The sequence below is a fragment of the Mastigoproctus giganteus genome, chromosome 4, assembly GCF_048544385.1.
Source record: "Mastigoproctus giganteus isolate SK-2022 chromosome 4, ASM4854438v1, whole genome shotgun sequence".
NCBI lineage: Eukaryota > Metazoa > Arthropoda > Arachnida > Uropygi > Thelyphonidae > Mastigoproctus > Mastigoproctus giganteus.
In genome coordinates, this window is record NC_143578.1 from 240586339 (window position 1) to 240608183 (window position 21845).

Below are 21845 nucleotides of genomic sequence, written 5' to 3' on the forward strand. Positions count from 1 at the left end.
TAATGTAATACTGTACTTGGGACAAGAAAAAAAAAAAAAAAGGGAGAGAGAGAGAGAGAGAAATGCAAGGGATTTTCGAACTCAACTCTGGTAGTTGTCGTAAACATGCTTTCCTGGCCTTGAATTGAATAATGTTGTTGTTTGTTTTTACCGCCATTTTTGAAATAAACAAGAAACCAACGTGCTGAGAATCGGCATGTGTTTGAGAACATTTTGTAACTGGACTTTGGATAACAACACGAAGATCGCCTGGATAAAAACACGAGGAAAATATTTATCTTCACCGTGCTGGGGAGTCGGGCTAGAGGTGTTTATCGAGGGGGACTATTTTTAGAAAGTAGCATAGAGAGAGAACTTGAAGGCTCTGGGGAGTAGTGGAAGAAGCCGTGTCAGTTGCTATGCATAATAACGAAATTAGCTTTTTCTCTGACCTCGGTAGGTTGAGAAGGACGAAGTAAGGTTATTGTAAAAGAAATGATATCTTGATAATAGGAACAAAAAGTTTTACGAAAGAAAAACCCGCACGATCGTTTTAAAGCGTGATGGAATTACAAGTTAGGCGTGATGAATAGGTATTTTCATATCAGGTCCTAGACGCAATATCAATTTAGTATAGTTACCTAAATTATATGGTCGCCTGCCAAGCGGGAAGTTAATCTGACACCTGGTTCATCCAGTCTTCACAATAAACTGACACGTGAACAGTGCATGATCAGCTTAAGTACTGTTGGAAGATGGCCTTGAACCATTAAAATGCTTAAAAAATAAGAATTCGGAAAGTATATTATGTAAGATGTACGGAAGTTGCAACGTAAAGCTATCACTACAGTATAAAATTAATATAGAAACATTCATTTAATATTATTGCAATATTAAATGAATGTTTAGCAAAATTAAGCTAAGCTATACGTACGATCTAGATATTATTGCAATATAATTTTTTATAGTTGTATTTATTTTGTCTAGACAAGATTAGCAATTTTATACCACTTGCTATTGCCGTATATTATTATTATTATTTTCAATTTAATTATTCAATTAGCTTTGGAAATTTAATATTTATTTGTAGATTAAATTTTAAAATTTTACGTTTAGATGGCGCTGCTTACATTATTAATTTAAAGATGGTTTCTGATGTGGAAGAGTCTTCATATCTGTTTACAAATACTTCTTTGCATTGCTGTAACAGAATTTTGATTTATTTACTCTAAGAAATCGTTGCAATTTCATGCTAAATTCGCATGATGGATATAAATATTCTCTAAATTTGGTACCGATAATTGCAGTAAGTGGATTATTGCAAATTTAGCATCAAAATACAAAGCATTCAGGTATCTTAATTTATATAAATAACTTTCTAGATCGCTTTATTTTATCTTAACTATTGAACTTCTTTTCAGGAAAAATACCAGTTCGCAATCATATGTAACATGTGATTCTGATAAAGTTTTATGCTTTTCTTCCTTATCTCATAGCCTGACACTCAAGAAGAAAATCCTTTAACCCCTTCCCCTCAAAAAAAAAGATTATTTGTTGTAGTGATCTAGAAAACTAGGTTTAAAACTCTTCAGTATCTTGCCTTTGAACTTGATATCAGCTTGTTTACAACCTATATGAAGTGCTACTCAGTATTTAGCACACGTGCGGTTTGTGTTCCTCCGTGCGTCTGTGTAGGCGAGCACGTGCAAACCGGCCCGTACACAACGTGAACCCTTTTCCCCCTACGTGAGTAAACGCACGCTGAAACCCAAATCATTCACGTGTTTATACTTCCGCAATGGTTTCATTCAGTTCTTAAGCCAAACAAATTAACAAAAAGTAATAATTAAATAAAGTAACATGTACAGTTAAAACAAGTTAAAATAATTTTCTGTAGTCATTATACCAAATAAATAAAGGGAATTTAATAAAAATTAAATTCATTTTTAACACTGATGCTCGTATATTAGAAGAACAACAAGAAGAACTCTTTATTGCATACAAAAGGTACACAATACCCTTCACGGCTACAAGCCAGGGGTTTACAGTAAAGGCTAACACAATTCAATAAACAAGGATGATATAGGAGAAAAAAAAAAAAAAAAAAAACAATATTATTGCTAATTATACAAGTGTAGGTTTAAACACTGGAAAAAAATTGAAAAATTTACATATGAAAATATTTACACAACAGCATGTTATCAAGTTAAATTATTCTCCAGGGAGCAGTCCTTTTACACTGCTGGAGTCATCTGAGCAGGCGCAGAAAGTTGGAACACTAGTGATGGATCCATGGCAGTGATGGACAGGTCCTTGGGAGGAGGTTCTAATGTCGTGTGATGAGGTCCTGAGAAGGAAGTCAATGGAGTAAGTTCTGCCTATATTTTTTAGAGCTGCCGCCATCTGGGTGGTCCTTGGTGCAGGGGGAAGCCGAAATTCCCACTTCAATAGCCAAAGTTCGCCCGCAAATTTCCGTCTCAGATGCGTTGCGGCAGTTGAGGTCCAGACTTCTGCGTCATAAAGTATGACCGGATAGACACATGTCTTAATATACCTGCACCCAACGGCCTAGTCATGGATATGCATGAGTTGTTGCTTAAGCATCCATCGGAGTCGACGGAACTTTATTTGCAGGTGGTCTATGTGTGGTAGAAAGGAGAGCTTCTGGTCAAAAATAACGCCCAGATCGGTGTGTTGCTGAACAGCAGAAATCGCAGATCCTCTTATATTGGGTTGCACCATTGTTGGGTTCCGTTTGAGATAGAAAGTCACTGTTTTGACTTCTCAGGATTGATATAAAGGCCGAAACCGGAGAGGGAGGCCTCGAGGTTCTGGATTTTCTGTACGATTAAGGCATTTGTGTAGTCAGTAGTGTCTCCAGGGTTGATAGCAGTGAACAGCTTTATATCATCAACGAAGGTGATAATATCAGTTCGGTCCGTCACGAAAGGCAGAAGAACAGCTGAGGACAAGATACCAGAGAGGACCCTACCTTGTGGTACTCCAGCTGTAATAGTTCTTGTGTAGCGCCGATTGGCATCGCGTACAATAATAGTCCTGTCCTCAAGCATTGTCTGAATGAACCAGAGCACGTCCCCTCCAATGAGGTAATACTCACGTAGTAGCCTTGCCAATGCGTGAACGGATATGGAATCAAATGCTGCCTGTACGTCGACATAAGTAACGGTGATCGGTGCTCAAATGCCTCGAGGATCTTGGTAGTGGTGGTGACTAGATTTGTAGCGGTGGATCTTGACCGGGTGGCATAGTGGATCTGCAGTGGCTGATGTGGCATTATTTGGGTGGTTAACGTTTTCAGAAGAGACTTCTCAAAGAGCTGTAATAGGCTTGATGCAGAAGAAATAGGACGGAAGTGACTGGACTGAGAAGCAGAGCGTATTTTTGGCAGCGGTCTTACTAGATAGACATGCCACATAGGAGGGAAGAATGTTTGATGAAGGATTTTGTTGAATAACGACAAATGGGATCAACAATAAATGTACTGAAGCATTTCAGAATGCTTCAGTACATTTATTGTAGCATTCTGAAATGTACTGAAGCATTTCAGAATGCTTCAGTACATTTTGAATGCTTCAGTACATTCAGTACATTCAGAATGCTTCAGTACATTCAGTACATTCAGAATGCTTCAGTACAATGGGCTTTTGTCACTCCGTGGCTGAGTTAGTCGGTCTCAGGCGTAAATAGCAAGGTTTTTCTCCCCAGTTACTGGGGTTTTTTCGTCCAGCAAAACAGGCAAATCGACCATAGTACATACGAAATTTACAGACACAAATACGAGTTAATGTATTTAATTATGGGCAACCCTAAAATAATAATTTGATTTTTTTTAATTTACGGTAGCCTCTAGGTGAAGTTGTATGGCCTCCTTCTTGTTCCTAATAAAAAGCGCCCTAGCTAGGGAGAAGGCAATTCTGTCCGAGGGTGAGCCGGAGTTTTTCCACTGCTTCTGTATGTTCTGTTTGACATGGAAGCTTTCGGAGACTTTTGGACTTCACCAGGCCCTTGAATGCTCTGTAATGGCTAGCTTCTTTGTTGCAGAATAGAGAGAGAGAGATAGTGGCTATCCATTTTGTCATTAGATCAATTCCGAGTTCGGGGTCGCATTCCTCAAGGACATCCAATGGGATTGCTTGGGCCGCATAAACACACCTTTCAGAATTGAGGTATTTGGGGGCTGTAATTGTTTTGGCTGTGACTTTCCTCCTGCCAGAAGTAATGAGCATTTCTGTTCGCACAGACAGAATGATTTGTATGTCAGGGGCGTATTCAGGGGGAGCAGAGGGGCATATGCCTCCTTAACCATGCGTATAAGTGTTCCTAGGTCTATCTGAATAAAAACACTCAAAAACTTGGTCGTCATGTCCCCCTTATGATGACACCTGGTTACAGTACTGTTGTATATTAATGGCATAGACAGAGGTATCATTACTAACAAATTGTAGCCGGCCCTTAAGGCTCTAAGAGTGGTGGTCAGCGAATGTTTTAGCGCAGCTGGACTAGTTCTGTGACTCTAACTTAGAATTATTTTAATTTTGAGATTTCTCGTGCAGTGGGTAAACATAATACAGTATGCAGTACATTAAGGTAGGGTTGCACGTTCCAGCTACATCTGCGATGGGAGGGCTGGAAAATTTACAAAAATAACGACAAATAAATAAATAGATATTTAAAAAAGTATTTAAACAGAAAATGAAACTACAGTACATAGTAAAATTTGATTGTATATATTAAATGGGACTGCCTGTGAAGCCACAGGCAGTACTCAAACTTCAATTTATATTTTGATTTTTGACTCACTGATTTCTTAACCCCACGTGTTTCTGCTGAAAGAGATACGGGAGTGAAAGACTTAAACGAATTTATCTGAATACATAATGGAGGAATGAACATAAATTTAAGACTAACCAACTTTATATTCCGATCTGTTATTATTATTGTAATTATATTCGTCGCTGTCCTCGTGGATAGCACAGTTGGCAGGATCGCCCTCCTCCCCACACCGGATGGAAAAGACCTCAGTTCGAGTCCCGTCAATGACAGGAGGAATTTTTATGGGCCTTTTTCACAACGTGGCTGAGTTAGTCGGTCTCAGGCGAGGGTATCATGGTTTTTTCTCCTGGAAACTCGGGTTTTTCGTCCAGCACACAGAACACACCTCAAAACACCTCAGAGCAATATGGCCTTAGTAGCTGATGCTCCTACAATAACGTTTGTCCCTGGAAAGACTGCTTGAATATCAGGAGTTTTAGAAAGTGAGTTATAGCGTTTTGTAGCTATATATTATTAGCAAAGCTCAGCTTTACAGACCTATCGGAAAAGGACCTTTAACGATATGTTTGAAAAATGGATCCTTGATGTCCACTCGAAATTTTTAATAATTTGCTAGTGAACTTTAATTTATAGTTCTAAAAAGCATGAAGAAATATGAACAGTTAGGCTGCCGGTTTGTGAAAGATAAAGAAGCAGCAACAAATGACTATTAATTATATGAGATGACTGAAAAGTTTTGCAGCTAACTACGAAAGTGGCAGATAATTCTATGCAGCTAATAGTGACGACATTTATGTAAGAGTCTATAGAAGCAGAATTAAAAGGTTTCAATGCTTTTGGACTTAGGTCTGACGTGGAACGAGAGTATGGCATTAAAAAGCATTTTGCACATACAAAGTCTAAGACATGGCAACTACATTATCAAATACTACAAAGTATATTGGCAAAGTGCCTCATGTCCCTCGCACTTTAGATTTTCATGATATTAGCATTAGCATTAGTAGAGGCATATGATGAAAGAAAGAAATCTTATATAATATCAGCCAAAAAAAAAAAAAAAACCCTTTCCATTTAACCCATCCATTCACTCCGAAAGTTTGTCTAGTTCAGCTTTGAATTTATTTAAGATGTCAACTTCAGCTTCATATAGTTCATATGAAGTGTCGCTTCATATGAACTGTAAACTTCATATAGTTCTCTACATCACCCACACAACTTTGTAGGTTCTGTAGAATAAAAATACCGAATTGATTTTAAAGTAATTAAAACTTAAACACCCCATAAACCGACAAAGTTATAATTTATTGGTTCCAAAATGTACTACAATTAATACGAAATATGTTCCAGATCAATATAATCTTCCTAAACCCAACGACGTTCCGGAACCTCCTCTATTATCAAGTTTAGAGAGCTAGTTCTTCCTGAAATTTATTCAAACTACCCACTCTTATAATACCAGATGGAAATTTGTTCCAATAATCAATACCCGCTGGCTGAAAGCAAACTTCTGCACATCTTTCCTACAACATCCTTCCTCAAATTGAATTTATATCCCCTTGTGTGTAGTCTGAGCAAGAGAAAGGATTCCATTAGCAATGAGCTTACTCAATTCACTGAAAGCCTTAAAAACCTCAGTCAGATCACCTCACCAGTACCTAGTCTCCAGACACTGCAATTTGAAGAACTGAAGCATTTCTAGATAAGAGTACTCATTTTGTCCTTTCACCAATCTCGTTTGCCCTTCTCTGCAACGTTCCAGCAGGTCTACAACCTTACTAAAATGAGGCCTGTAGACCTGTATGCAGTACTCAAGATGTGGCTTAAGCATTGCCATGTAGAAAGGGATAATCACCTCCGTATCCCTGTTAGCTTAGTTCCTGTATATCATTAACAAAACCCCATGAGCTGTCCTGGCAGCCTGTCTGCATTGCACAGAGAATTTGAAATCTGACTGCGCAATTATATTCCAGGTCTTTTTTGATTTTCCACTGTCCTGAGTGTACCACACAGTTGAGACGTTACTCTGGAATTACTGTTACTCTTATGCAGTACGTTACACTTGTCAATGTTAATCTTCAATTGTAATATGCCTGCGCATCTGCCTAATTTTTCTAGATCTGGTTGTAGCACACAGCATTGATCCATTGGGATCTCCACTAATAACAATAGTCCACGAAAGCAATGTCCATTGAAAACCATTCTGTCTTCTGCTTAACAATCCATTTATCCATAGCAGTAACTTGCTTTTAGTGCTACACTGCTCCAATTTGTAGCAGCAGTTTTTGTATGCAACAGTATCAAATTAACATAGCACTTTAATCAAATACTGATGTTTCAGTTATTTCTAACTAAATTGCAGAAACCTAAAATTATATAAAAAATTTGAGTATTTTAAATAAAATAATTGCACACAGCTTGATAAAAGAAGACATCGTGCAGAAATTATCAACAACTTTTACTAAACGTTAATCATGGCTGAGTTAATCGGCCTCAGTGAGAGTAGATGGCTCTTCTCGGGTTTTCATCCAAAAAATCGACACAGAACACACAATTTACAGACTCTATAATGAAGATAGTGTGCATGTAACTGAGCAGTGTCAGTGGTCGCCTACAAAACTGCGAAATGTGTCATTGCGTTGAAGGAAAGCTCTGCGAAGGCTTCATGGGTGTGTGAATTGTGTAGGGTACCATGAGTTGTTTCTGTTGTTCATCTGGCCACTTACTGGAGGTCCGATCACCATGGAACTGGTCTTCCTGCATCCGTCTACTGGCAGAAGGAGCCAGGTGAGGAGACAGCAGGAGGGATGCTTGTTGGGGACCACCACTCTAGCAGAGCAAGGTGAGAGTGAGCCCAAGGAGCGAAACGGGGAAAAAGACAGAATTAAAAAAAAAAGGAGAAAGGAGAAGGTAAAGAAGGAATATAAGAGAATTTCCCTCGAGGCGAGCAGAAAAATGAGGACTTCAGCTGGTTCAGGAGCCTTAAGGAGAATAAGGGTAAAGCTGTGAAAGGTTGAAAATATATAGAGTTTCCAGACAGCGACATGAAGGCAAAGTTGATGCCAGGGAGAAAAGCGTGTCCAGCCTACTGCTTTCAAACATTCTTAATGAGTATGGAACATAGGGCTAAGGGCAGTGTTCAGTGTATTGAGGGTCAAACGGTACCAGGGGTTCCTCCCATCACCGCGAGTTTACATTGTCATGTGGTACAATACACTGTAAATGCCAGAGATTTAAAAGTGTAGTGTTGTGTACCATTATTCATCTGGTCATTTAGCCGCTGAGTCCCTAATGGGACCCAACGTTGCCCACACTTTGCCCGTGGAGGCAGACCAGGTACACTAGCACGTAATTTGAACTCTGGCAAGCCCTGCCATCTAATTTCCTGGGATTTTAATTGGCAAAGGCCTAAAAATAAAAAAATAAATAAACAAAAAAAATGACAACTCTGTAGGGATTATACGCAAAAAGGTGTATAAGGCCATAAAATTGGGCGAACAGAATTTTAATGCTTTTAAGTTTCGACTGTGTGTGGCATATGCTGTGAGAAGTAGACAGGATGGGTGGGGAAACTGAAGACGGGTGTAGAAGTTGGAAAGAAGAAGTCCATAGAGAGATTGACCCCTGCATTCGACAGTAGAACAGGCCCATGTCCCACCAGAAGCCAGAAGGAAAGGTGCGGAGGAGACGGTCCCCTCCCCTCCTCCCCAGGAAGTGGTAAAGAAAGCACCGTGCTGGTGAAGGTTTCCAAAAGGCCTTTGGAGTTGTCAGTCCAGTTGGTAATGCCCAAATCAGTGGTTGTCGATTTTTCAGCAGGTTTGTCTGGAGGGAGTCAAGGATTGTCCTTCTTACAGTTCTGTTACTAATGGGCATCTGGGTTCAGTGGATATATCTTTCACTATTGTGGATCATCTTGTTCAAGTCTGCCTTTGTTGTGCCAGTAGGTTTCTTCGTCTTGTGAAAAGATCCTTTGCAAAGCAGAAGAAGGCACTGTATTCATCCTGGGTGTCTAAGAGGTGAGATTCTTGATCCTTTGGAATATATCTGATGTTCGTAATGAAGATACAACGAAGGTCCTCATATAGCTGGCAGTCGTAGACAAGGTGCTGCCAGGTCCCAGGCCCTCCGCAGGTACATATTGTGTCCTCTGTGATGCCGAGAGCAGCGAGTTTAGCATTTATAGGACTGTGACCAGTAAGTAAAAATGTTGTGTATATTCCTAGCGAAAATCAAGATGGGGGGTCTGGGGAAGGTTCTGTTGACATCCGGTAGGAATTTTCTGGTGATCACTCCCTTGGTCGAGTTTGACCACCTAGTTTGTCACTTTTGCTGCAGATGGGCACGGAGGCGATGTTTTTCAGCTGTCTTGCCATTTGCTGGATTAATTGTAAAGTTGACGAAGGTTTGTGGGTTTCCCTTAGAAAGGTGGTACAGTAAACCAGTTCTAATAACCTGGAGGACGAGAGGTAAGGCACCAGCCAGGACCTGGAGGGGGTGAGTGCTCACTGTGCGGCAGGTGCAGGAAGTGACGAGCAGTGCAGAGCGTTGGATGGAATCGAGCGTCCTTCTGTTGGTGGCAGTGGTAGCTTTGGTATACCAGATTCCAAAGGCATGTTGCTATCGGTGCAGTTTTGAAGAATAAAGATCCCTCAAGGTCATCCGGTTGAGTCCCCAGTCACGACCTGAGAAGCTGGCGGGGTAAGGGCATTGGGAGTGTTGACAAAGGAGTGGAATTAGAAGTTGCAGAGATTGGACCTCACGAATTCATCCTACTCCAAAGAGGGATTAGCAGCAAGTGTGGGACAGCTAACTTTAGAGATCCCACTACTAATTTTGGCGTTAGTGAGTAGTCTTAGGAGTAGTGCGGAGAAAGCAGATTTAAAGAGACACCAGGTTGTTAAGGAAGATTCTGAATCTCTGCTGGCCGAAGAGCCACAGTCATCAGACATCTTTTAAAGAGCGCTTTAGAAAATGATATGAAGGCAGTGAAGCCTTTTTGGTGGCCACGAGAGAACGAAAAGGATGCATAGATGAAAGATCAGTACTTGTAAGGTGTTTTTGTAGGTCGAGGTAGGTGATGCAGTAAGTCATCAAGTGCATCCAAGTTTCTCTTACACTATAAACGCAGCAGTCATCTTCATAAAGTCACCGATGGCGCCTCCATAGCCAGGTGGGCAGGAGCAGCAGTGCGTAGCACACTCTTCTTGATTAGACCGGGGTTCGAGCCCGTGACCACCAAACACGAGGATGCGGAAAGGTCAGGGAATGACCACCGCATATCCCCGAAGCAATATGGCCTTAGTTGCTAATGCTCCTAAAAACCAAATAACAAACAACAAACAATAAAGTCACAGGCATATTCTAAATGGCGCAAAATGGCCTAAGATGTCGATGCGCCTAAAACCCGACCACAACTAAACGTTAATGTGTGTTAAGTGCTGAAGCTATGAGACAACATTATATTGTCTCTGAATTGCATATATTATATGGTCGATTGAGATGAAACTATGCAGCCCACACCTGAGACTGATAAATTCGGCCACGTTGTGAAAGAAATCTATAAAAATTAATTTATTAAACTTGAATGCAGGCTTTTCCATTGGTACAGGGAGAACAATAATTGCAGATATTGTTGGGAGATCAGAGACGTGGTGTCACACAGATATAAGCAGTGAAGAATTGGAATTTGGGGAGTACAATGTGTACAGAAAGGATAGACAGGGTAGGAAAGGAGAAGGCGTTATGCTGTTATATAAGAAACACATAAAAATCTAAGGAAGTGCATCCAGTTGACACGGGTAGATAGTGCAATGTTGAGTCAGTTTGGTGTGATGAAAACACTGGAAAGGGAAAATGAGAGTAGGAGTGTGTTATAGGCCTAATGACTCTGCTCAGTACAACGAACAATTGTGTAGACAGAGAAATAGAGTGGACCAGTAGATCAGAATGTCTTGTAATGATGGATTTTAACTTTCCAGATATTGACAGGAACTTGTAGATTGGTCACTCGCACGCTAGCAAGACTTAGCATTAACATTAGCATTAGTAAAGGCATACGATGCAAGAAAGCAAGCTTATGCAGCATTAGCCAAAAAAAACCCCTTTCATTTCACCCATCCATTCCTTCCAAATGCTTATCCAGCTCAGCCTTAAATTATTTAGGCTATCAACTTCCACAACAAAAGATGGAAGTCTGTTCCACCAATCAACCACCCGCTGGCTAAAGGCAAATTTCTGCACATCAATTCTACAACTGCCTTTCCTCAATTTGAATCTATGCCCCCTCAGGGTCTTAATCTGAGTAAGAGGAAGAATCCCATCGACATTCAGCTTGCTCAACCCACTCAAGGCCTTATACATCTCAATGAGATCACTGCGCAGGTGCCCTCCCCAGGCTCTGCAATTTGCAGAACTTAAGCCTTTCTTGGTAAGAGCACCCCTTCGTTCCCCTCACCAATCGTGTTGCCCTGCTTTGTACTCGTTCTAGCAACTGTACATCCTTCCTCAAATGAGGCCTTTAGACCTTTACACAATACGCTAGGTGTAGCCTGACCATTGCCTTGTATAACGGGATAATCACCTCCCTGTCCCTGCTAGCATAATGCATATATGTCATTGAAAAAACTCCATGAGCTGCCCTAGCAGCCCGGCTGCACTGCTCAGCGAACTTCATATTTGACTGCACAATCACCCCCAGGTCTTTTTCATTTTCTACTTCCCTGAGTGTAGTACCCCACGGTACGTTTCTTTTCGGTTATTACTACCCATACGCAGTACTTTGCATTTGTCAATGTTAAACTTCAGTTGCCACTTCTCAACCCATTTGCCCAACTTATCTAGATCCAGTTGGAGTAGCATACTGTCTTTACTGTCGTTAACAACCCTGATACTCGATCCGATTATCAGCAGTGATGACTCAGGCATTAGGAATTTGCAGGTAAAGGAACCACTAGGTGACACTTATCACATTCTACTGATGTGGGATTTACTTAAAAAAGTGAATACCACCAAGGGTAAAGGGAAGGGTCTTTGTTTTCGTAAAGGTGACCACAGTGGTCTCAGGCAAGTTTTGAATTCTATACAGTGGGATCAACTAATAATGTTGAAAACAGTGAATTCTAAATGGCAGGCCGTCAGGAATTAATCTTGGAAGCTACTAGGCTTTTCATGCCAACTAAGAAATACTGTTCAAGATTTAGGCCTAAGTGTAGCCTATGTCATATGATCTAATGAGGTTCGTGACTGAGAATAAAAATGAGTGGGATGAATAGAAATTAGCATGTGACACAGAAGCCTATGGCAGATATAAGCTGGTCTGTAATCAAGTCACAAAGGAGGCTAGGCAAGCGAAGGCTGATTACGAGAAATCCTTGTCAAAGAATGCAAAGAAAAACAACAAAAACTTCTTTACTTATTTAAACTCTAGAAGGCAGGGGATGAATCAGATTGGTCCACCTGATGTAGATGGTTCGACTGTTGATGATCCTGCTGAGATAGCTGACAAACTGAATGACTATTTTGCATCTACATTCACACATAAGGAATTTTGTAAGGAAGGAGACAGAAGTTTTCTAAACTAACAGGATGCTATATGGTTTGTAACAACGGAGAGCAAAGTGGAGGAGAAATTGTTCAAGTTAAACATAAAAAGGCACCTAGGGCAGTTGGAATCTATCCAGTTATATTGAAGAAGGCAGCGAGGGAAGTATGCAAACCCTTAGCCATAATTACAAGAGCATTCTTAGATTCAGGGAAGGTCACCATGGACTGGAGATCTGCAAATGTATCCGAAATTCACAAAGGGGGTTCAAAGGATGACGCAAATAATTATAGACCTGTTAGTTTAATTTCTGTTCCGGGGAATATAATGGAGCCACTGGTTAAAGAAGTGATGCAGGATCACCTAAGTAAGACTGCAGTTATAGTTCAGACACAGCATGGGTTTGTTAAGGGTAAATCTTGTCTGACCAATTTGATTGGATACTACGATGTGGTCACAAAGGATCTTGATGCAAAAAATAATTTTGATATTATATACTTGGATTTCAGAAAAGCTTTTGATATTGTTGAACAGTAAAACTGCTGTACAAATTGGAGCGGTATGGCATTAAGGCAATTTGCTGCAATGGATAAAGAGATGGTTGCGTGGGAGACGACAGAAAGTAGTAATAAATGGACATTGCTCTACGTGGACTAATGTATTAGCGAGTACACCAGGGTTCGGTGCTGGGTCCATTGTTGTTTTGTGCATTTATTAATGATATTGATGAAGGTATATGAGACTTAATGTCCAAGTTTGAATATGACACAAAGGTTGGCAGGGTTGTTAATGATAGTAAAGACAGTATGCTACTGAACTGAATCTAGAAAGGTTAGGTAGATGGGCTGAGAAGTGGCAGCTGAAGTTTAATATTGACAAATGCAAAGTACTGCATAGGGGTAGCAGTAGTATCACACCCAACCGTGTGGTACTACACTCAGGGAGGTGGAGAATGAAAAAAACCTTGGGGGTAATTGTGCAGTTGGATATGAAGTTCTCTGAGCAGTGCAGACGGGCGGGCAGAGCAGGTCATGGAGTTTTATCAATACCTTTGTCTAAGGTAATGGTCAGGCCATAGCTTGAGTACTGCATACAGATCTGGAAGCCTCATTTTAGGAAGGACGTAGAGTTGCTAGAACGAGTACAGAGAAGGGTAGCAAGACTGGTGAGAGCAACAAAGGGGTGCACTTAAGAAGAAAGGCTTAAGTTGTGTCATTTGCAGCATCTGGAGAGTAGGCACCTGCGAGGTGATCTGATTGAGGTGTATAAGGCCTGGAATGGTTTGAGCAGGTTCAATGCTGGTGGGATACTTCCGCTTGCTCAGATTAAGGGCCTGATGGGCCATAGCTTCTAATTGAGGAAAGACAGTTGTAAAATAGATGTGCAGAAGTTTGCTTTTAGCTAGCGGGCAGTTAGATTTATGGAATTGACTTCCATCTGTTGTTGTGGAAGTTAATAGCTTAAATAAATTGAAGACTGAACGAGACAAACATTTGGAGTGACTGGGTGGAATGAAATGGGAAGGTTTTTTCTTTTTTTTGGCTGATCCTCCATAAGCTTGCTTTCTTGAATTATATGCCTCAACTAATGCTAATGCTTATATCTAGTGTGCTTGGGTGCTGAATGTTAATGATAAGAAGGGAGAACTTTTAGATGAAAAGAAGATTAGCGATAATTTGCACAATCCACTCAACCCACGACAATTTTGAAGATCCGTATATATTTTTGATCACTAATATCGAAAAAGAAAACTTCATGGCAAGACTGATGATCAGTGGTAGGTTCCATCGAGCAGAAACTTCTGATGCTAGTTAAACTCCTGACAACAATAGTCTTTCCTAACCAAATCTCTCAAGAACTCCGATGATATATTCTGTAGATTTCAACAGATTAAATTTTGGGTTCAAACCATCCTGGTTTCGTTTTGTGTGAACTCTCTTTCCCATTAGTACGTTTAGAAGAAGCGAAAGCCTAGTTTACTGAGAAGTTTGATCGAAATATCGAAATTAATTTGATATGTACTATGAACATTAATCGGAAGTACTCCAGTTAATTGACACTTCGGTTGGTGATTGCTTTTTCGCATTCTGGGACTCTTCCTACATACAAAAATCTGGCTTAATGAATGATATGAGTCGAGTTCAAACAGAAATCGGGAGAAGAATTATAGATATTATAGACAAAAGACTGTGCTCAGTGATCGCGATAAAATCATTATATTAGCGTCACCTACAGTTAGTTCAACTACCATGTGTATTTTGTCTGTAAATTGCGTGTGTTCTCTGGTCAATTTGCTTGCTTTGCTGGGCGAAAACCCCAGCTTTTCTAGGGCAAACAAACCTTGCGATATGCACCTGAGACACCAACTGAGCTACGGAGTGATTAAAGCCCATAAAAGTTCCTAGCGGCATCGACCGAAAGTGATCGCTATTTCCGAATAATATAGTACTGTCGATAGTCAACGGAAAATGATTTCAAACAAGACAAGAACTATGACGACAGTTAACAGATGATTTCCTCAGCCGATTTCCGAGAGTACATTTTGCGATTAGAATTGCATGGCACGGATAACTGGAGTAGGGTGGGATTGCCCTAAGAAACACCATTGTGAACAGCTGCCCATAAAATCTCGCCTTATATGGGTTAAATGGCCAAATCTGAACTGTTGATGACTGGGAAGCTGTGATGTTCCCTGACAAATCCAAATTTTGGCTATACTCTAATGATGCTTAAGGAAAAGCAAAGCGACCGTTCATCCATACTGTGTGAAAGTTGTCATACAGACCGGTGGTAGGTCAGAAATGCTTGACCTTGTTTTAATTATGAAGTAGTACTTTCCTTGAAATACCAACTGTGATGAATCAGGTTGGCTATAGAATATTCTCGATCCAGTTTTTTTTCCTGAATATTTGAAGGATGATCATGATTTTGATAATCTTGTATCCTAGAATGACAATCGTGCGGTTCACAGGGCTTCTATTGTTTTAAAGTGGCATGAGGAACACGGGGAAATGGAAGGGCACTTAAATTGCTAGTCAAGTCATCAGATTTAAATCCTATAGAGAGAGGATAACTTATGGAATTATCTTGAATGGAAAATGAAAACAACAACTGCATCCGGAATGAATTGCTGGTTCAATTGAATTTAGAAGTTTCTATTAATGTTGAGAAAAGCTATTTCACCGGTACAGTTGAATCCTACCAACGAGAATTCACGAAGTGATTTGTGCTAAAGGAGGGGATTATGCATTAACAGTTGAAAACTTACACAGGAGACTAGTTTTGTGTACAGTGTTTGTGTATTCCATATGTGATTATGCAATAAGGATTATTCAAAATCAAACGTAACGTTCAGCGACTGAACGTAACAATGTTATCACGAAATGAAACTGTCATCAGCATATTGTTAAACAGCAACGGTAAACAAGAGATCAATGCTCATTTATCGATGACATGGACATGTGTTTTTGTAAAGTGCTGCTCCTAGAACGTGAGTTCAACTCCGCCTCGTATCTCTGTGAAGAACAGTATCACTACAAATGGGCCAGATGTGTGTGACGTCGGTTTGTGTGTATTGTGTGTGTGTGTGTGTGTGTGTTCTGTTGTTCTGTTCTGGCCTCTTGGCTACCCAGAAGCATCAGCCACCTGGATAGATGATTCTGGGTACTCGTCCACACCACGGGAAGGTGGGCCAGTCCCAATGGAGCACGTACTGTCTCGATACGAGACTCTGAACCACCTGATGTTGCCAAAAGGTGGGCCAGATTTCTCTGGGGGCCCACTCCAGAGAGGGGAAAAAATAAATAAATAAAATAAAAATTAAATAAACTAAAAACAAAAACAAAATATATTTCCCGTGGTGCAGAAAAAAATAAATAAATAAATAAAATTAAAAAAAATAATAATAATAATTAAATAAAATAAAATAATAATAATAAACAAATAAATAATTATAATCGATGACAGGTAAATATATGATTTGTGCAAATAAAATGGTTGGGTGGTTGTGTGTGTGTGTTCAGGCACATCAGCAACTTAGGCCATATTGCGCAGTGTACAATACGTCTGTAAATTGCACGTGTTCTGTGATCGATTTGCTGTTGCTAGATGAAAAATCCTAGTTTCCGGCAGGAAAACCATGCTACTTTTGCCTGAGATCAACTAACTCAGCCAACTTGTGAAAAATCTCCAAAAAAATTACTCGCATCATTGACGGTGTCAAACTCGGATCTTTTCTACTCTGTGAAGGGATGTCGGTGATTATACACACTACGCTACCCACGAGGGCTGAATGCAATGCATTAATTAAAAATTTCAATGAAGTCAAAGTTAAGTCTTTTACAATTTTATTCTCATGATATCAGTTCTAAATACATTGCTGATTTTTAGTGGTTACTTTGGTGCTGTTTTTGAAATGATAAAATCATTACATTCAACTTTACCTATAATAACAGGCCACTTTGCCTGTAAGAATAACTTGAAACAGTACATGTGAGCAGCACCTCTTCTTAAGATCATTAATTCGAACTGCAATGAAAAGGGATGATGATTATGATAATTGTCTGGCGATTTTTAAGATAGTTAATGTACAAAATTTATCAAGAAACTGACCGGTATTTGTGGTCTAACTACATAGGAAAACAAGTGTAAATTTCGTCATTGGAGAAACAGAATAGAGGAAAATTGTTCTGTTCTGTTTACACATAATGCAGGAACAGTATGTGCCTTTGGAATAATTTTAAGTGGCAATTATCTTTCCCTCCCCCCACGCCCTTCCTACATTCACTCCTATGTGTAATAAATTGCTAGAAACAAAGGGAAGAAAAGTATGTGCTATCACATTTTAGTTCCTCATAGGTAGCGTAGTGAGTATAAACACCGTCGTCCCACACCAAGTAGAACAGGTTTCAGTTTGAATCCAATCAAGGACGCCAGAAATTTTTATGGATTTTTTTCACAACGTGGATGAGGTAGTTGGTTTCAGACTAGATTTTTTCCCCTCCGAAACTAGATTTTTCGTTCAGAAAATCGCAAACCGAAAGAAAAATAATCACGAACGCAATTTACTGGAGCCGTAATTGCTTTGGTGCTTAGCACGCAAACACCCATCACATTTATATTGCTTAGAAGACACTCCTTAATAAGCTCCAAAGCTATATAAATCTTCCCATTTCACACGTCCATTCGTTCCAAATGCCTGTCCAGCTCAGCCTTAAATTTATTTAGGCTATCAATTTCCACAACAAAAGATGGAAGTCTGTTCCACCGATCAACTACCCGCTGGCTAAAGGCAAATTTCCGCTCATCTATTCTACCAACTGTCTTTCCTCAATTCAAATGGACACTGCTCTTCTTGGACAAATGTTATTAGTGGAGTTCCCCAGGGTTCGGTGTTGGGCCCATTGTTGTTTTGTCTATTTATCAATGATATTGATGAAGGTATATCAAGTTTGATGTCCAAGTTTGCAGATGATACAAAGGTTGGCAGGGTTGTTAACGACAGTAAAGACAGTAAGTATGGTACTCCAACTGGATCTAGTTAAGTTGGGGAAATGGCAACTGAAGTTTAACATTGACAAATGCAAAGTACTGCATATGGGTAGCAATAGCCGAAGAAAAACGTACCAACTGTGTGGTACTACACTCAGGGAAGTGGAAAGTGAAAAAGACCTGGGGGAAATTGGGTAGTCAAATATGAAGTTCGCTGAGCAGTGAGTGCAGATGGGCTTCCAGTGCAGGTCATGTCTTGTAAATGATATATAGGATTTTTTCTAGCAAGGACAGGGAGGTGATTATCCTGTTATACAAGGCAATGGTCAGGCCACACCTAAAGTACTGTTCACAGGTCTGGAGGCCTCATTTTAGGAAGGATGTAGAGTTGCTTTTGCATATACAGAGAAGGGCAACAAGATTGGTGAGGAAAACAAAGGGGTAATATATATTTTAAAGTAGCGTTTATATATTTTAAAGTAGTTTTGTGGCCATCTTCTAGAAATCGTTTGGACTTGTAGAGGTTTCAGGGTTGAATTATAATCTAGTGGTATGGGGTCTTGAGGTAAGATCCGTTCACCCAGGCTCAGACCCTACGTCCAGCACCAGCTGGCTGCTTCAAAATATAAAAGGGAAAATATAGGTGCTTTGTTCCAGATCCTTGAATCCATGCTGGCTCTTGATACTAGTATTCAAACTTTCTTCAATAGGGAAATTAATGAACTTTCCATCAAAGGGTGAGAGTGAAAGAGAGGAATAATATATTATTTGTATTTCGGTAGCTGCCTTCATTGTGGTGTTTGTATGTGATACCTGTATAGCCAGGTGAAAATGTAATATACTATACAAAAAAAATAAATAATTATTATTGTTTTATATTTTTATATATTTGCCAAGCCATCATAGGGGCGAGACCAAGAGAATTGGCCCTACTCCTCATTCCACTGACTGCGCCTGCCAACGTACAAGATATATAATTGTCAAGTTTAAAGGGATTTGTTGTTTATTTATGGTGTATACCTGCAAACAGTTTAAAGTTGTATTATGTATGTGACTAGTATTAGTTATATTAGTATATAACTAGCGCTTGTTATGATTAATAATTTATTAGAACTTTTATTTAAGCATGCAGTTGTTTAAGTATGGTCGTAAAAGAGCATCTGTTTAATAAAACTTGAAAAGTCTATCTCCCGATGCCTCGTTTACCATCAAAGTCTTCCCTTACCTTGCGCTATTCCGGTATTCGGTGAGCCAAACTGATAAACTGATGCCGACTGCACTCTTCGCACGTGTTCAACGCGTGATATAGCTTAGAGTGGGTTAATAGGTCACTCTTGGTTTTCTAAAGAGACATTCTCTTTGAATTTTAAAATGAAGCAAGAAGGCTAAATATAGAGGGCGCTCGCAATCTTATATCATTCATTCGCAGAAACGAGAAGCGTCAGTAGAACACATGGGTTCGGTTGTGTTAGGAACTTGGTTGTGCATCGAGATTTCGTTGTTTGGCGTGAGAAGGTAGTAACTATTGTATTTTAACCATTCAGGCTGTACAATCAAAAGTGAAAATATAACTATTTCAAAAATGGGGGCTTCGAAACTTGTACGTCCGTTAGAGCTAACTCTAGCAATAATTAAACCCGATGTTTGCAGAAATCCATATGATGTTCAGGTAAGTTTTTCACATTTCGCGATATATAATGAAAATATAATGTGTACCATGTCGATGTCGCTGTAATTTATAGAGAATACTTTAATATTAACAGATCTGGGATTTAGAGCGAGCAGAGGTCTGGGATTTTGAGCATCATCAGTGTACTAGTGGAGAATTGATGCAGAGGTTGTTACCTTACATTTCTCCATTGAATAAACAGTTCCGGCAATTCTAAAGTATTTTTTTTTCTTTTTACCATCATAGAAGCGGAAGAGAAGTCATTACATGCAACAGTACTGACATTTTTCTCATGGATCAGTTCTATTCAAAAATAAACCTGCTTCTAAGAACCTTGGCAGTAATCGGGCGCATGCGGTGGTTTGCTCATGCGTGCTCATGAACAGCTGCTCTGGGGATGCCCTAGCAACAGTCTTGTCATTCCTGTATGGTGCAGAGATTATGCCGGAACTATTTTCTTCGTTATCTATCTAATATCTGAAAATATAAATGAAGAACTGCGTTAAAATAAACTTGCAACGTGAATTAACTATACAGCAACTTCCTTAATAATTTTTACATCCATTTTGCTGTGAATTTTTTTTCAGTTATCGATTTATCATGCGGTATCCAGTGTATACCGCCCACTGTACCAGTATGTTCAATATCTGTGCAGATAATTTGATAAAATATTCATTTTTTAAATAAACGCATTATCAGTAAGCGGTTACTGATATTTTGATTATTCATATACGTACTAGATTATTTATTATATTAAAATCAGCGTATCGCTAAAGGATTATTTGTTATTAATACCAATTGAAATATTTGTTGGTGGCATGATTTCAGCAAAAGACTCAATAGTTACGATGTTCAAACACGAATAAAAATATAATTTGTTTATAAAATATAAAAAAAATATATAAAAAATAAACTTATTGTAAAGAGACTTTTTTTTTTTTAAAGTATTTTCTACTATTATGTTATGTCTTTCATGTGTTTAACCCCCCCCCCCGCCCATGCCCCATTATTTAGAAAACTGTTTTGAGAAATGTTTCTATATTTGTTATTAAAAATTCCCTTCATGATAATTATTAATCCCTCGCAGCTAGACTTATTATCCGACCCAAGGATGATTTTTGGGGGTGACAATCCTGAAGAAAAATGTGACCTTGTCTTTTGAAGGAGATCATGTATGATATCTGCTTGATAATTTCGGTGGTGGAATATATTGATTTACAATACATAATATCCTGAAAAACTACTGAGGTCCAGGACAAAAGGTTCTCATGTCCCTCCCTCCCCGTCACTTCTCACTTGGCCCTGGATTTATTAAAGTCCATCACATTCAGGAGAATACGTTATAACTTATCAAGTCCATGCAGCTACTACAGTAGTTACGATCCTTTTACACCATGTGGAAAAGCTCAGAATCTTATCAAGATGGGAAGAATTTTTGTGTTGAGTTAATCAGTCGTGGATGAGATTGCATGTTTTCTCCTGCTATTGGGGAAGTCAGGATATGGAAGGGAAAAGTGAGGTACAGTCCACAGTACACTACTGGAAACTGGTGTTTAATCAGCAAAAGAGAAAGTGACCATAGAATATCACAATTTGTAGACACATAGCATAGGGACCACAAGGCATGGTTCTGAATCAGTCAAGCAATTTATTGACATAGCTGTTATACATCAGTATTTATATTTTAGTTATTTTTTTTTAAATAGAAATACATTACAAGATTTTCCAGATGGCACATATCCTTGTAATGCAAAACATTAACAAATCAAAAATATTACAAAAAATAAATATTATATATATACATTTTTTATTAAAAAACTGTATATATAATATTTATTTACAAAAAAATAAATATTACATATGCATAATAAATATTATACTGTTGAAAATTTCATTTACCTTTAAGCTACTTAATTTTTGCTATGGTAAGTTATAATTTCTTTGCCAATTAATTATGCAGTCATCTAAAGGAAGAATGGACTTTAACTGTTATCAAACAGGCATGTAATATGAATTTTGTCATGAAACATGACTGCATAATCAACTTCTATAAGTTTTTTAGCTTAGGTTTTATATAACCCTGTGGTGGGTGTATGCTGCATTGCTCGTAAAAGTGCTAAGCTCATATTTCTGTTATCTTGTTATGCTCAGGTTCACATCATGAATGAAAACAAATTTTTGATATGAGAGATATATTGTTAATGTATCGATTGTCTGTATTTAACAGTTCATTATAATAAAAGTTTTGGATTCAGTAAGTAGTTTATAAAGTTATAGTTAATGCCAAAGTAATGTTGATTCCTTTTGAACATAGGATGTGTAGTATCCGGTAAGATATATATATGTAGAGCACAGCTTATTTATTAAAGGCTGAAT

General features: G+C 39.0%; 1 protein-coding gene across 1 annotated transcript in view; it reads left to right on the top strand.

Moving 5' to 3' along the window:
• Positions 1 to 19252: 19252 nt before the first annotated feature.
• Positions 19253 to 21845, top strand: part of LOC150087560 (nucleoside diphosphate kinase 6, mitochondrial-like) — a 41536-nt gene continuing 38943 nt past the window's right edge. The window contains exon 1 of the mRNA XM_090372125.1: positions 19253 to 19469. Within this exon, the coding sequence (XP_090228251.1) occupies positions 19383 to 19469 (87 nt within the window). The 5' untranslated portion in view covers positions 19253 to 19382. The remainder of the gene's footprint in view (positions 19470 to 21845) is intronic.